This window comes from Sciurus carolinensis, chromosome 2, assembly GCF_902686445.1.
Source record: "Sciurus carolinensis chromosome 2, mSciCar1.2, whole genome shotgun sequence".
Taxonomy (NCBI): domain Eukaryota; kingdom Metazoa; phylum Chordata; class Mammalia; order Rodentia; family Sciuridae; genus Sciurus; species Sciurus carolinensis.
The window spans coordinates 158,191,797-158,206,567 of NC_062214.1; the positions used below are offsets into that span (position 1 = coordinate 158,191,797).

Sequence of the window (14,771 nt, forward strand, 5' to 3'; positions counted from 1 at the left end):
TTAAATACAAATGCTGAATCCAATATTCAATATTTCTGTGAAAGAAAATTGAGACTATCTTGGTTGTCTTATATTTTTATGGTTCTTATTTAATTTTTTTAAAGGCAGTGTGATATGATGAAAAAGCTCTAAAGTAAAATTTAAGAGACTGGGTTTTCATTCTGGACTCTGCAAATTATTTTCTCTTTCTGAGCTACAATATGTTAAATAGGGATGATAATAGCTACCTTACTTAAGCCGATGTGCTTTGGGGTCAAATAACTTAATGAAGATATGAGCACCATAAATGATAAAGATCTAAGCTACAGTAAGGAAGAATTATAGGTATTATTTTTCTTACCCAGATCATGTAGTTGGTGGGTGTGATTTGATTTGTTTGTTTAAATTTGGTAAGGAGATTTGGGTTTTATATTTTAGGTTGGAGCTATTGTTGAAACCAGGACATCTGATGGATCCTTTCAGGAAGCTATTATCAGCAAGTTGACAGATGCTAGTTGGTATACTGTGGGTAAGTAGTTAAGTAATTTAATACATAGATTTGATTTGGAAGTTACATATACCTTTCTTTTGTGGATACACTGAAGCATTGTGTTGGCAGACAACCATGTATTTATTCTTTCCTGTCAATTTACTGGATATAGCTGGATTAAATTTTAATGATGACCTACTCTTAACAAAAATAGTCATCTCCCATAGTAGCTTGGCCACTTGTGTTTTTTCATCCAAGAATGCACTTTGTTTTAGGTTACTTTGATATTTCTCTAAAATGTTAGAATATATGATTATTTTTCTTCATAAGAAAAGTCAGTATCACAGTATTACAAATAATCAGACCTTTTCGCTTGTTCTGTAATTGCAATTAAGATTTCATAGGTGCTATTGCTACCTGTTTTATATAAGGGTAATGTAGCTGTTACCACAGAATTTACAAACTGAAAAGGTTCTGAACAGAGAGGAGTCAAGCCCAGATGTTTTAGCTCCATTTTTTATGTTCAGTACAATGTGGGCTCTCCTGTTAGCAGTTTTCATGAAAGATTTAAACCAGCTTCAGTGGAGCTGAGGTTTTGAGGATCCCAAAAGTCTCAAATTTAGAAGGTCTGGTGATGGCAATGCAAGACTCTTTATTTTCATAAATTCATTAGGTGATTCTGATGTGAGTAGTACACACTTAGGAAAACAGACTGCTGTGCACTCCCGGGGTCCCAGCTACTCAGGAGGTTGAGATAGGAGTAGAAGTTCCAGTTCAACATGGGTAACTGTACAAGAGCCCCATCTCAAAAAAAAATCAAAGGAAGATAATCATGCTGTTAACATTAACATGAATGCATTCTTAACATTCCATGTGTTGGCTTACACTAGTTGTAAAAACTTTAGTGAGAAGCAACAAGTATCATACTATATGTAAATGAAGACCTTAAAGTAGTACTTAAATAGTTGCTATCATGCTGATGAGAATAGCAGTAGATAACATTTCCATATCTCCCAGTAGTTTGGACTACACAGTCCTGTGGAGTACACCTGAAACCTTGTTTTATACCGATACCAGTAGCATTGTTTTTTTGTTTATAGCTTAATATAAATGGTGTAATTATAGTGTCATAGTTTCCTTGTCAAAAGAAAGGAAATGATCTGTTAGGTTTACTTTTAGTTTACTTGATTTGTTGCTTTGGGTAAAAATCATTCAGTTCCAGTTAATGCTCAAAGTTATGAAGAACACATTTTGGTTTAAAATTGTACTTACTGAGTTTTACTCTTTAGCTTCTATTAGTAGTAGCAATTTGCTGTATATAATTCTTTTCCCTAACCTTTTTTATTCTCCTTGGACCTCCTATAAGTTGTTATTTCACAACAAAACCATTTTTCTGAACTACATATTTTTATTAATCTTTGTTGTGGCTATTTATAGTTGTTAGAGATTTAAAACCTAGGTTTAAAATTAACTCTTACAATTAAGTAAATACAATTTTTATGTATTAAAGAATATACTAGTCAAAATGACAGAAGTTGATATGTGTAGAATCAGGTGAAATTATAGAATGCATATTCAAATACTAATATTGCATCTAATGTGGCACTATCAAGGTTGCACTCAAAGTACTTGTGAAGCTTTCCTGATTGATGCAGTGCTCATGTTTTGCAGGTTTTCACATTCTGGGGTTCTGCATCCCAGAACAATTATTCAGTTATGAATAATGACCCCTGTAGTCTATGTGAGTGGTATTTTAGAATTTCTAAATACTACTTGATACTGGGCATTCTCTATGGGGCTTTTCTGTGTTGCGTAATTACAGGAGAAATTATATCATTCTTGTTCTCCAACTACTTAGAACCTAAATTGCACATAATTGAAGTATCAAGTATCAAGCATCAGTTTGCATAAGAATCAGTTTGCGGGTTGCGGTTGTAGCTCAGTAGTAGAGCACTTGCCTAGTATGTGTGAGACACTGGGATCAATTCTCAGCACAGCATATAAATAAATAAATAAATGTCCATTGACAACTAAAAAAAAAAAAAAATCAGTTGGCACTTACTTTAAAAAATGTTTTGAGGACCCCAAATCTCTCAAATTTAGTTGGTCCAGGGATGGCAATGCAAGAATTTTCTAAGTACATTTGGTGACTCTGATGCAGGTAGTACATACTTCGGAAAACAGATGGCATGTGGAGAAATAGAGATTTATTTGGGAGAAAAATTCAAATTATTCAAGAGGGCTGGGGATATAGCTTAATGGTAGAGTGCTTGCCTAGCATGCATAAGGCCACAAATTCAGTCCCCAACACTGCAAAAGCAAAACAGCAGAAATAAAATATTAAGTATTTTTGCATTTATGTGCATGAATCAGATTTTTTAATGTAAATATTGAAGATTTCAAGAGGCATTATGAAGTTAAGCACACTCATTATATTACCCTCCTATGAATCATGTTTATTGACAGAGGTGGACCACATAAAGAATGATCAGAGTACATGTAATGAGTTTCTTTACTACTTGGTTTAAAATAGTGGCAAACTGAAATGTATAAGCTCTTATAGGCCATGAGCTTCCTATGTTTTTCTTTTATTGAGAACATACTACCCATTATGTTTAATTGCTTTTTTATGGAAGTTTTCTTCATTTCCGGTTACCAGCAAAGTATTACATAGGTGGAATCAGAAAATCATACAAGGTATCAATATTCTTTATGACCTTTTTTTTATTTCATGAAATCCCTGAAGTTGTATTGCACTATTAGAAATGGAAAAAGAAGACACCACATTGCTGACTTGAATCAAATAGGACTTATGATTATTAATGATCTAAAGTTATCATTCAGGCTAGCTTTGTGGCTCAGACATCTAAAAAAGATAAAGTTATCATTAGTCAGTGATATTCCTTGTGTAATGTCGGTATTTCTTTTCTGTTATAACTGATTAACCGGTTTAAAAGAGATTATGAATATGAAATGACTCAGTGTTTTTAAGATTTTAAATCTAATACCACTTCACCCCCTAATGTTGAACAATAATGAGCCCCAGGTCATTTTTTGTTTGGTGTTTTTTTAGTATTAGAATATTTTACCTTCATACAACAAGTGCTTCCTACCATAATTTATTGATTTGACAGTTCTGATCCTTACATTGAAGATAAGGAATCTGTAATATATGTGACTGTACCTGTCCAGTCATTCAAAAAGTGTTAGAATTGAGTTTAGAATTCATATCTCCACTTGAATATTACTGTTTGCTTCTTGTGTATATAAACTGTCAGTAAGACATTTTGAATATTGCATTTGTTTTGCCTTTTTGTAGTACTAAAAATAGCACATTGTACTTGTAAAATATGGAAGACTTAAAGGAAGAAAATCCCAGCAATCACATATAAAATGTACAAACATACATTCTTATTTCAAGTTTGACACTAAGCTTGATTCTTTTGTTTAAATGAGTATAATATTTTTGTAACAAGAAATACTTTTTAAGAATCAGATGTTCTGGGCCAGGCATGGTGGCACATGACTGTAATCCTAGTGACTTGGGAGGCTGAGGCTGGAAGATCACAAGTTCAAAGCTAGCCTCAGCAACTTAGTGAGGCCCTTAGCAATTTAGTGGAACCCTGTCTCAAAATAAAGAAGGTCTGGGGATGTGGCTTGGTGGTTAAGTGTCCCTGGATTCAATCCCTGGTACAAAAAAAAAAAAAAAAAAAAAAAAATCAGATATTTTTGTGTCTCGTTATTGTTTAAACATTTGTTCTATCAGCTTTTCTATACGTTCTAATTGGTAGAGGTTTAAGGAGAATGTTTAGATTAAAATCATGAATAGGCTGAATTTTAAAGAATATAATGCAGGCTCATTAGGCTTTTGATTTAGTCATACCCTCTTTTGACAATGTTTTTGTAATTAAAATCAACCACAAAAATGTTTTCAAAACCAGGTGGTAATCTACCTACTAGGAAGTCATTAATTAAGAAAAGTATTAAGCATCAAAGAAATATTTTCACTGCTGTGGTAGGCTTTAACCCATATTTAAATGACCATCTGAGACTTAGTAGTCCCCTGACACTTTGTTAATATAAAAATATATATATATAAATTTCTTCAGTTTCTAGATTGCTTAAGTTTTTGTCCTTAGCTGCTGACAGACTTCTGTAGCTATCACCACAATTCTTGGGGTAACTATTCTTTGAGAACTTTGGAGCTAAAGCTAAAGCAATCTTGAACAAAAAGAACAAAGCTGGAGAATCTCACTACTGATTTCAAAACTATGGTAATCAAAACAGCATGGTCCTGTACAAAAACAAATATGGACCAATAGAACAGAATAGAGAACCCAGACAGAAATCCTCACATTTATAGTCAGTCAGTTGATTTTCAACAAAGGTGCCAAAATGGGGAATGGAAAATCTTTTCAATAAATTATGTTGAGAAGATTGGATATCCATATGCAGAAAAATGGAATCAGAGCATCATCTCATACTGTGTACAAAAAACAACTGACAATAGATCAAAGACTTACACTTAAAATTGTAAAATGACTACAAGTAAACATGACTGGAAGTTCCATTACATTCACCTGGGCAATAATTTTTGTTGTTGTTTTTTAATGATCCCCAAAACACATTGCTGTGGTTTGGATGTGGCTTGTCCCCAAGGTTTCAAGTGTGAAAGTTTGGTTTTAGAGTAGAAATATGATGTGGTCTGGAACCTTTAAGACATGGAGCGTGGTTTGAGGTGTTCAGGGCATTGGGAGAGTGCTTCCATTAGAAGGGATTGAGGTACTGACACAAAGTGACCTTTAAATCCCCCTCTGGCTTCCTGTCTCCCCATGTGATCTGTCTTACCCAAGTACTTGCCATCATACCATCTGCCATTAGACCCTCATCAGAGGCTGAACTTTTTGGGCTGCTGGATCTTAAATTTTCATCCTCCAAAACTGTGAGCTAAATAAACCTCAGCTTTCAGATACTTTGTTATAGTAAGAAAAATGTACTAAGACAGTCAACAAAAGCAGAAATAAATACATGGGATTACATCAGAATAAAAGTTTCTGCACAGCCAAGAAATCATTCAACGGAGTGAAGAGACAACCTATGGAATGGGAGGAAATATTTGCAAATAATACATAGGATAAGGAGTTAGTATCCAAAATACATGAGGAACTCAATAGCAAGAAAACAGTGCAGTTGAAAAATGGTCAAAAGACCTGCTGCTGTGTTCTGGATAAGTTTCCCCCAAAGGCCCATGTTTTAAGGGCTTGGCCCACAGCCTGTGGCACTGTGGGGAGGTGTGGAACCTCTAAGATGTGGGACTAGAAGGAGGTCTTCTGGTCATTGGGGTTGTACTCTTAAGACCCCAGCACCTTCCTCTTCTCACTTTGGTGAATGGTTTTGCTGTGCACTGCTGACATGATGCTCTACCTCGAAACAGCCCAAAACACCTGTCAATCTTGAACTGAAACCTCCAAAACTATAAGCCTTTTAAAATAAGCTTTTTCTCTTAAATTGATTATTTCAGGTATTTGTTATGGTCACTGAAAGCTAACACAGGACGTAAATATTTCTCAAAAGAAGACTTTTTAAATGGCCAGTGAACACCATCATGCACTACATAATGATATTTTAGTGACTGACCACATATATGATGGTGGTCCCACAAGATTATAATTGAGGGGCTGGGGATAAAGCTCAGTTGGTAGAGTGCTTGACTCGCATGCACAAGACCCTGGGTTCTAATCCCCAGCACCACACACACACACACATACACACACACACACACACACAAAGAAAGAAAGAAAAAGGAAAAAAAGATTATAATTCAGCTAAACAATTCCCATCACCTGGTGACTTCATAACCCTTGCAATGCAACAAATTACTCACATGCTTGTGATGCTGGTGTAACCTGTGCTGCCAGTTGTGTACAAGTTTAGCCCATACAATTGTATATAGTTCGTAGTACTTGATAAATGACAATAAAGACCATAATACTGTTTTATGTATTTACTATACTATTTATCATTATTTTAGAATACACTCCTACTTTAAAAAAAAAAAATAAAGGTGAATGGTTAGAATTGGAGAATATCATGCTAAGTGAAATAAGCCAATCCCCCAAAAAACCAAAGGCCAAATGTTTTCCCTGATAAGTGGATGATGATACATAATGGCGGTGGGGGGTGGGAGATAAGAGAAGAATAGAGGAACTTTGGATTAGGTAGAGGAAAATGAGAGGGAGGAGGGGGCAGGGTATGAAAGATGGTGGAATGAGACAGACATCATCACCCTATGTACATGTATGACTACACAAATGGTGTGAATCTACATCGTGCACAACCATAGAAATGAAAAATTGTACCCTATTTGTGTACAATGAATCAAAATGCAGTCTGTGAAAATAAAAAAATTTAAGAAGAGAAGTTAACTGTTGTTATGGTTTAGACGTGGTGTCCCCCAAAAGCTCACATGTGAGAAAATACAAGAAGGTTTGGAGGAGAAATGATCGAGACATAGTCCTAACCTATCAGAGAATTAATTCCTGATGGGATTAACTGAGTGGTGACTGGAGGCAACTGGGGTGTGGCTGGTGGAAGTGGTTCATTGGGGGTGTGGCTATGGGGTATATATTTTGTATCTGGAGAGTGGAATCTCTTCCTTCTTCCTGAGCACCATGAGATGAGCTGCTTCCCTCTGCCACCCTCTCCCACCATGAAGTTCAGCCTCACCTCAAGCCCTGAGGAATGGAGATAGCCCTCTGTGGACTAAGACCTCTGAAACTGAGCCCTCAAACTTTTCCTCCTCTACACTTGTTCTGGTCAGATGTTTTAGTCACAGCATTGAAATAGCTGACTAAAACAACTGTTAAGCAGTCACAGGCAGGTCTTTCAGGAGGTACTCCAGAAGAAGACCTTGTTACTGCGGAGATGACGGCTCCGGGGGTGTGACTGCCCCTGAAGACCTTGCAGTGTGACAGGCTGTGGAGGTGGAAGATGGTGATGTTGATGCCCCGACCTTGTGTAGGCTTATGCAAATATGTGTTTATGTCTTAGTTTTTAACAAAATTTAAAAAGTTAAAAAAAAAAAAAGAAATTTAAAATAGAAAAGGCTTATAAGGATATAAAGGAAGACAATATTTTTGTGCAGCTGTACAGTGGATTTGTGTTTTTAAATGGGTGTTGTTACATGGATCAAGGAGTTTAAAAAGTTAACTTTATAAACTAAAAAAGTTACAGTAAGCTAAGTTTAAATATTGAAAAAAGAAAAACATCTCATATACATTTTGTGTAGCTTGAATGCACAATGTTTATAAGATTTGCATTAGTGTGTGGTTTTGCCTAGGCCTTTACTTCTGCTTACCACTCCATCATTGACTTACCCAAAGCAACTTCTGGTCCTCAGATTCCATACATGGTCAGTGCCCTATACAGGTGTGCCATTTTTTAAAATCATTTATAGTGTGTTTTTACTGTACCTTTTCTATGTTTAGATATTTTAAACATGCAAGTACTTACCTTTGTGTTACTCTTCCCTACAGTATTCAGTACTATAACATGCTGTACAAGTTTGTAGCCCAAGAGCAAGAGCCTGTACTCTGCAGCCTAGTTGCGTAGTAGGCTATATCATCTAGGTTTGTTTAAGCACCCTCTGTGATGTTCTCACAGGGGCGAAATCGCATGATGTTATGGTTTGGATCTGGAGTGTGTCCTAAAGGCTCATGTGTTGAAGGCTTGGTCCCCATCAGGATTTGGGGAAGTGACTGGATCATGAGGACTCTGACCATTGAAGGTTTATACCTTAGTAGACAGTTGGGAGGTGGTGGAAACTGGAGGAAGAGGAATCTAGTTGGATGGAGTGGTCCTTGGGCACATGTCCCTGGCCCCTTCCTTTCTGCTTCTCAACTGCTCTTGGCATAAGCAGCTTGCCTCTGCCACACCATTCCACCATGATGTTTTTGCCTTAGAGCCAGCTGACAATAGACTGAAATCTCTGAAACCTTGAGTCAATAAACCTTTCCTCCTCTAAGGTGTTTTTCTCAGGTAATTTTGTCAAGGTGACAAAAAGCTGACTAACACAACTGACAACACATTCAAGAATATATTCAGATTCCTGTTGTTAATTGATGCATGACAGTATATGAAAAAATGCTCAATGTATTAATCATCAGGAAAATGTAAATTAAAATCACCATAGGCTATCACTAAACACTTGTTAGAATGACTGTTATTAGAAAGACAAAGGATAAGGACTACCAACAGGGATATGGAGGAAAGGGAGCGCATACAACCCTTGTTGGTGGGAATGTAGCTAGCATAGCCAATGTACTTGTTCCTCAAAAATTAAAAATAGAACTTCTGTATTATCCAACAGTCCCACTGGTGGTTGTTATATATCCAGAGAAAAATGAAACCAGTATGTCTAAGAGCTATGTGCACTCCCATGTTCATTGCAGCATTGTTTCTAATAGTCAATATATGGAACCAATTTGAGACTCTGAGATGAATGCATAAATAAAATGTCCTATATATTCACAATGGAATATTATGCAGCCTTGAAAAAGGAGACCCTGTCACTGTGGCAAAAATGAATGAACCTGGAGGACATCATGCTAAGTGAAATAAGCCAGGCCCAGAAAGAAAAAAGTACCACATGAACTCTCTTACAGGAGGAGTCTAAAAAAGTCAAACTCAGAAGAGATAATAGTGATTATGGAGTCTGTGGTGGGTTGCAGGGGATGAGACATTGGGGAGATGTTAGTCAATACAAAATTTGTTACGTTAAATCTGTGTGCAAGAGTAGATTTTGAGGGACTGGGATGAATTTCAGGGGTAGAGCACTTGTCTGGCACATATGAAGCACTGGGTTCAATCCTCAGCACCACATAAAAATAAATAAAATGAAGATATTGTGTCCATCTACACCTAAAAAAAATTTTTTTTTTTTTTAAAGTAGATTTTAGGAGTTGGGGTTGTGGCTTAGTGGTAGAGCACTCGCCTAGCATGTGTGAGGCCCTGGGTTTGATTCTAAGTACCACATATAAATAAATGAATAAAATAAAGGTCCATCAACCACTAAAAATATAAGAACATTTTTTTAAAAAAAGTAGATTGTAAGTGTTCTTGCCACAAAAAAAGATATGTGAGGTAATTCATTTATTAGCTTGATTTAGGCATTCCAATGTATACATATTGTATTTCAGAACATCATGTTGTATGCTGTAAATATATGCTATATTGTATTTCAGAACATCATGTTATATACTGTAAATATATGCTTTTTTTTTTTTTTTTTTTTTTTTTTTTTTTTTTTTTTGTGGTGCTGGGGATTGAACCCAGAGCCTTGTGCTTGCAAGGAAAGCACTCTACCAACTGAGCTATCTCCCCAGCCCAAATATGTGCTATTTTTATTTGTCAAGTAAATAAAAGTAAATTTCTTAAAAACTATTAGTTTTACCTATAGCTTAGGAGCAATAGAGTATACTATATAGCCTAGGTGTGTAGTAGGCTATACCATCTAGATTTGTGTAAGTTTATTTTATGCTTCCTTATACATGCCTATTATGTCTTTTGATCCTTCCTTAACTAAATTATAGTTCACTGGTTAACCTTCTGAATCTCAGTTTCTTTATATAAAAGGATAGTGATTCCACCTTGCAGAGGCTTTTGTGAAGGTTAGGATATGGTAGAAGCTTAATTAGTGATCACTAATTACATCTTTGAATAAGCATAAATTTTATTTACTGTTGTTATTTTACTGTCCTACATGATCATTGTTATGATAACAGGTAGGCAGACCTTTTGTGTTTAGTAATTAGATCCCTGTTGCTGTTTCTTCTCTTTCTACATTTTTTATTGGTGCATTATAGTTTTACATAATGATGGGATTTGTTACATTCATACATGCACACATACTATAACAATATAATTTGTCCAGTATCACTCCCCATTGACCCCTGTTGTTTTCTAACTTGAATTCTAACATATTAGGTTTAGGGTTTGTATATTTTGTGTGTTTAGTATGATTAGTGTTGTCATGAGAATCTCAATTTCGTTGTTTTTCCTTTAAGTAGGTTTTGTATTCGTATCTAATGTTGTAATAACAGAGCTCCTAGTTTTAACTACATACGTGTTCTTTAGCACTTTCCTGTTCAAATGCCATTTTTTTGGTAGGCATCAGATATTTCTTAGAATTATTAAATCCTTACAGGTGAACTTGTTTTTTCTTGGCATGTTGCACTATAGAACTGAACTAAATCTTACTATAGATGACAGCTAATCATTCCACTCTTACCAAAATCCTAGGGTCACTCTTCAGTTCCTGCGTTCTTTGTTGTTCTTTCAGATGGTACTTGTATCATGGAAGCTAAGAGAGGAACTTCTTGTAGAAGGAGCTTCTTTGAGATTTTGGTAATCGGGGATGCCGAGATTACTAACTGCACTGTGTTGTTGGATTTCCATGAGTTTCAGAAAATCTTTGAGGGCTGGTTATCTAGCTCAGTTGATGGGGTGCTTGCCTCACATGCACAAGGCCCTGGGTTCTATCCCTAGCACCACACACATAACACATTTTTAAAAAAAGGGCAGAAAAATCTTTGAAAGTTACATTACTTAACAAATGTATAAAGTTCTTCAATATATACATTTGTATAGTTTTGTAAATTAAAAAAAAATCTTGAACTATTTCTTTTTGTTTACTTGAAGTAGGAAGGGGTCATTTATAAAACTGTAAAGTAGTTGTACCAAAATCCCCTGGATTTTACATTGTTTCTGTCCATGATAAAGTGTTGAAGTGAAATGAATTTTTCCCTTCAAAAATTTGATTTGATTTTAAAGGGAGTATTTTAAAAACAAGAACTAAGGAATATAAATTGTAAGTTTTTCATCAGAATGTTCTGGTATAAGGCTGCTATTGATAGAACACTTTAAAAAGATTTTGTTCTATAAATTTGATATTAATGATCAGTCTGATTCCTATTTTCTGTCCTCATACTTCCACTTAAATGCACTTTGTCATTATCTTTACCATTATAGACATAAAAGAAAATTGAAACTTTACGGTTTTATTATTTATAAAATCTTACACTTATAGGTATTAATACTAACATGAAGAATTATTTTAAGATCTCAATCTGGATTTTGAAAGAATTGTGGTTTATTATACTTATTAACATGTACATCATGCTTTTTTGGGGTGGGTACGGGGGATTGAACTCCGGGGCACTCGGCCACTGAGCCCCATCCCCAGCCCTATTTTGTATTTTATTTAGAGACAGGGTCTCACTGAGTTGCTTAGCATCTCGCTTTTGCTGAGGCTGACTTTGAATTCTCCATCCTCCTACCTCAGCCTCCTGAGCTGCTGGAATTACAGGCATGTGCCACCAAGCCCAGCTACATGATGATTTTTGATGTGCATATTTTGGACATTATTAATCAAAAGTAGATTGGTGATATAATTGATGGAGGATGTTTCTGTCATTGTATGTATAGGTAGTCATCAATTTTTGAATCATGGACCCCACATAGCACAGCTGCTTTTGTGAGATCATTGTGGTTCTTTGAATATGTGCTTCAGGAGCTTTTAATTTTCTTACATTGTCTCCTGCATATAAGAGAATGTAAACTAGGTATTTTAAGTCTAAGAAAGAGTACTGATTGAAACAGATAAATATGTGAGCGCTTTTATTTAAGTTTTCTTTTAAACTTATTTAAAATAAATGTAGGATTTGAAGGCAGAGTGCTTACTAATGAAACATCTTTTAAAAAATTTTTTCAGGATTCTCAGTCTGGCACATTAAGTTATTAATTCTTAAGTTATTAAATCAAAGTATAGCGTTTTCCTTTGTTAACATTAACTTACTGTGTTGGAATGGAAAAGCATCTAGAATTATGAAAATTAGGGTGAAATCTTAATAACAATTTTGCTTTTGTATATATGCTTTCCTGTGAATTTTTTTTATAAAATACACAAACACGGTTCTATCAATATGCATTTTAAGTATCTGAGGTAAGGATTCTGTCTTCTTATATTTTATTTCTTTATAATCCTGGATGATTAGTTGTCTTCTAAAAGCATTTTCTTTTTTAAGAAACTTAATAAATGTTATAAAATCAGTACATTCTGTAAAATTATGCTATTAATATTATCAAAACTATAGTTAGTTATATGGAGAGTATTAAGGAGAAATTGTCAAACTACCTCTATTCCTTGGAATATTTAAGCATAGTTAATTAAGTAGTATGATTTTATTAAATAGGTATTAAAAGTGAAAACTTTCACTGAATGTTCATGACTTCTTTTAGTTTCTTTTTAAAAAACCAGCTTTGTAAATCTTTCTGATACTTCCTTATTTCAGTCTTTATTTCTGAATCATTTAATCTTTCTAGCAAAAGAAAAGCTTGACACTTAGGACTTTAGAATTTGGCAACTAGTACTTCTGTAGCATACAAATAAGTAGAAACAGTGGCATCATCAATAGCATTACCAGGGTCCAACTGTTTCAGGAAGTCAGGGGTACTCCATTGATCGGTTGCAGAAGAACTTATACTATTTCTTTTAAAACCAACTTTTTGCTTATTCTAGAAGGGAAGAAAGTTTAATATTCATTCTTTGAGTGGGTTGCTAATGAGTTAAAAAGTGGTTCTGTAGCAATAGAATATGAAAAAGCAAATGGAAATATTTAAGTAGTTGGGGCAGGCATTTAACCTGAGTCTCTTTGATGAAAAAATGTGGTATGTTCATTTTGAAGGGTTCTGAAAAATTGCTAACAAATATTAAGTTCTAAATAGATAGCAAAAATCCCAGTCTTTGCACTTACATTCTTATTTAGTTTGTGTGCATAAATTCTCTGATATCTTTTGCTTATTGTAGTGTTTGATGATGGTGATGAGAGAACATTGAGACGTACATCACTTTGTCTGAAAGGAGAGAGACATTTTGCGGAGAGTGAGGTAAGGTGACAGGGATAGACTTTTTGGGTGAACAACAACTATTGGTCTAGAGGTAAAATGTGAATTTAATTCATCTGTTTCTTACCCAGACACTTGACCAGCTTCCACTAACAAATCCAGAGCATTTTGGAACTCCAGTAATTGCAAAGAAGACCAATAGGGGAAGAAGGTCCTCGCTTCCAGTGTAAGTTTTTCTTATGGGGGTATCTTAGTTATAGTTAGTACGGCATGAAACAGGTTATATTCCCAATATGGCTACATTTGATTGGGTAACCTTTCTGTAGCATCTTGTATCCTTATGTTAGACTTTTTAAGTAGACCTCATTGTTAATTATTCTCATTACTTTGACCCAAAATTTTCATAACTCCATTTTCAGAAGGGCTGTGTTTGTTTTAAATTACTTTGCCAAAGTCCTTAATCTTAATGATGAAATATTTCCCTTTTGTAAGGAAGTATGTGTATTTCTTTAACCTTTTTATTTTCAAAAATTTTCACACTTAAACATTGTAAGAATGATATAGTGAAAACTGGACATGGTGCCTCGCTTCTGTAATTCCATCTACTCAAGAGGCTGAGACAAGAAGACGAGGCCAAGCTGGCAACTCAGTGGAACACTTGTCTCAAAGTAAAATTTATAAAAGGACTGGGATACTGGGCTCAGTGGCTCAGTCCTGTAATTCCACGTGCTTAGGAAACTGAGGCAGGAGGATTGCAAGTTTAAAGCCACTTAACAAGGCCCTAAGTAACTTAGAAAGACCCTGTCTAAATAAAATATTAAAAAGGGCTGGGAATGTGGCTCAGTGGTTAAGCACTCCTGGGTTCAATCCCCAGTACCAAAAAGAAAGAAAGAAAGGCTGGCGGTATAGCTCACTTGGTAGAGCGCTTGTCTGTCCTGTGCAAGGCTCAGGGTTCAATCCCCAGTACTGCCAAGAAATAAAAAGTAGTAATAGTAGTAATATAATGAACTTTTATATACTCTTCATCAGATTCACCAACTTTTAATGTCTTTTGGCACATTTGCTTTCTATTCCTCTCTTCACATATACATATTATACTTATTTTTAAATTTTGTAGTAATTGTTTTGCTGAACCGTTTGAGGAAGTGGCAAGTATCTTGATTCTTTACCCTTGAACAATCGAAGTATGAATTTCAAATTCAGAAAATTTAACTTTGGTGGAATGTTATTACCTAATGTATAGAGTTGTTATTTCAAATTCTGCCCATTGTTCCAATAATAGTTTATTTTAATATATTTTTAGTTGTCAATGGACATTTATTGATTTATTTATTTTTTTATGTGGTGCTGAGAATTGAACCCAGTGCCTCACACATGCTAGGCAAGCACTCTACCACAA

The 14,771-nt window shown here is 35.0% G+C and overlaps 1 protein-coding gene across 1 annotated transcript in view; it reads left to right on the forward strand.

Moving 5' to 3' along the window:
• Positions 1-14,771, forward strand: part of Arid4a (AT-rich interaction domain 4A) — a 70,232-nt gene that overhangs the window by 6,023 nt on the left and 49,438 nt on the right. Inside the window, exons 5-7 of the mRNA XM_047539435.1 lie at positions 418-508; positions 13,335-13,414; positions 13,504-13,598. Of these exons, the coding sequence (XP_047395391.1) occupies positions 418-508; positions 13,335-13,414; positions 13,504-13,598 (266 nt within the window). The remainder of the gene's footprint in view (positions 1-417; positions 509-13,334; positions 13,415-13,503; positions 13,599-14,771) is intronic.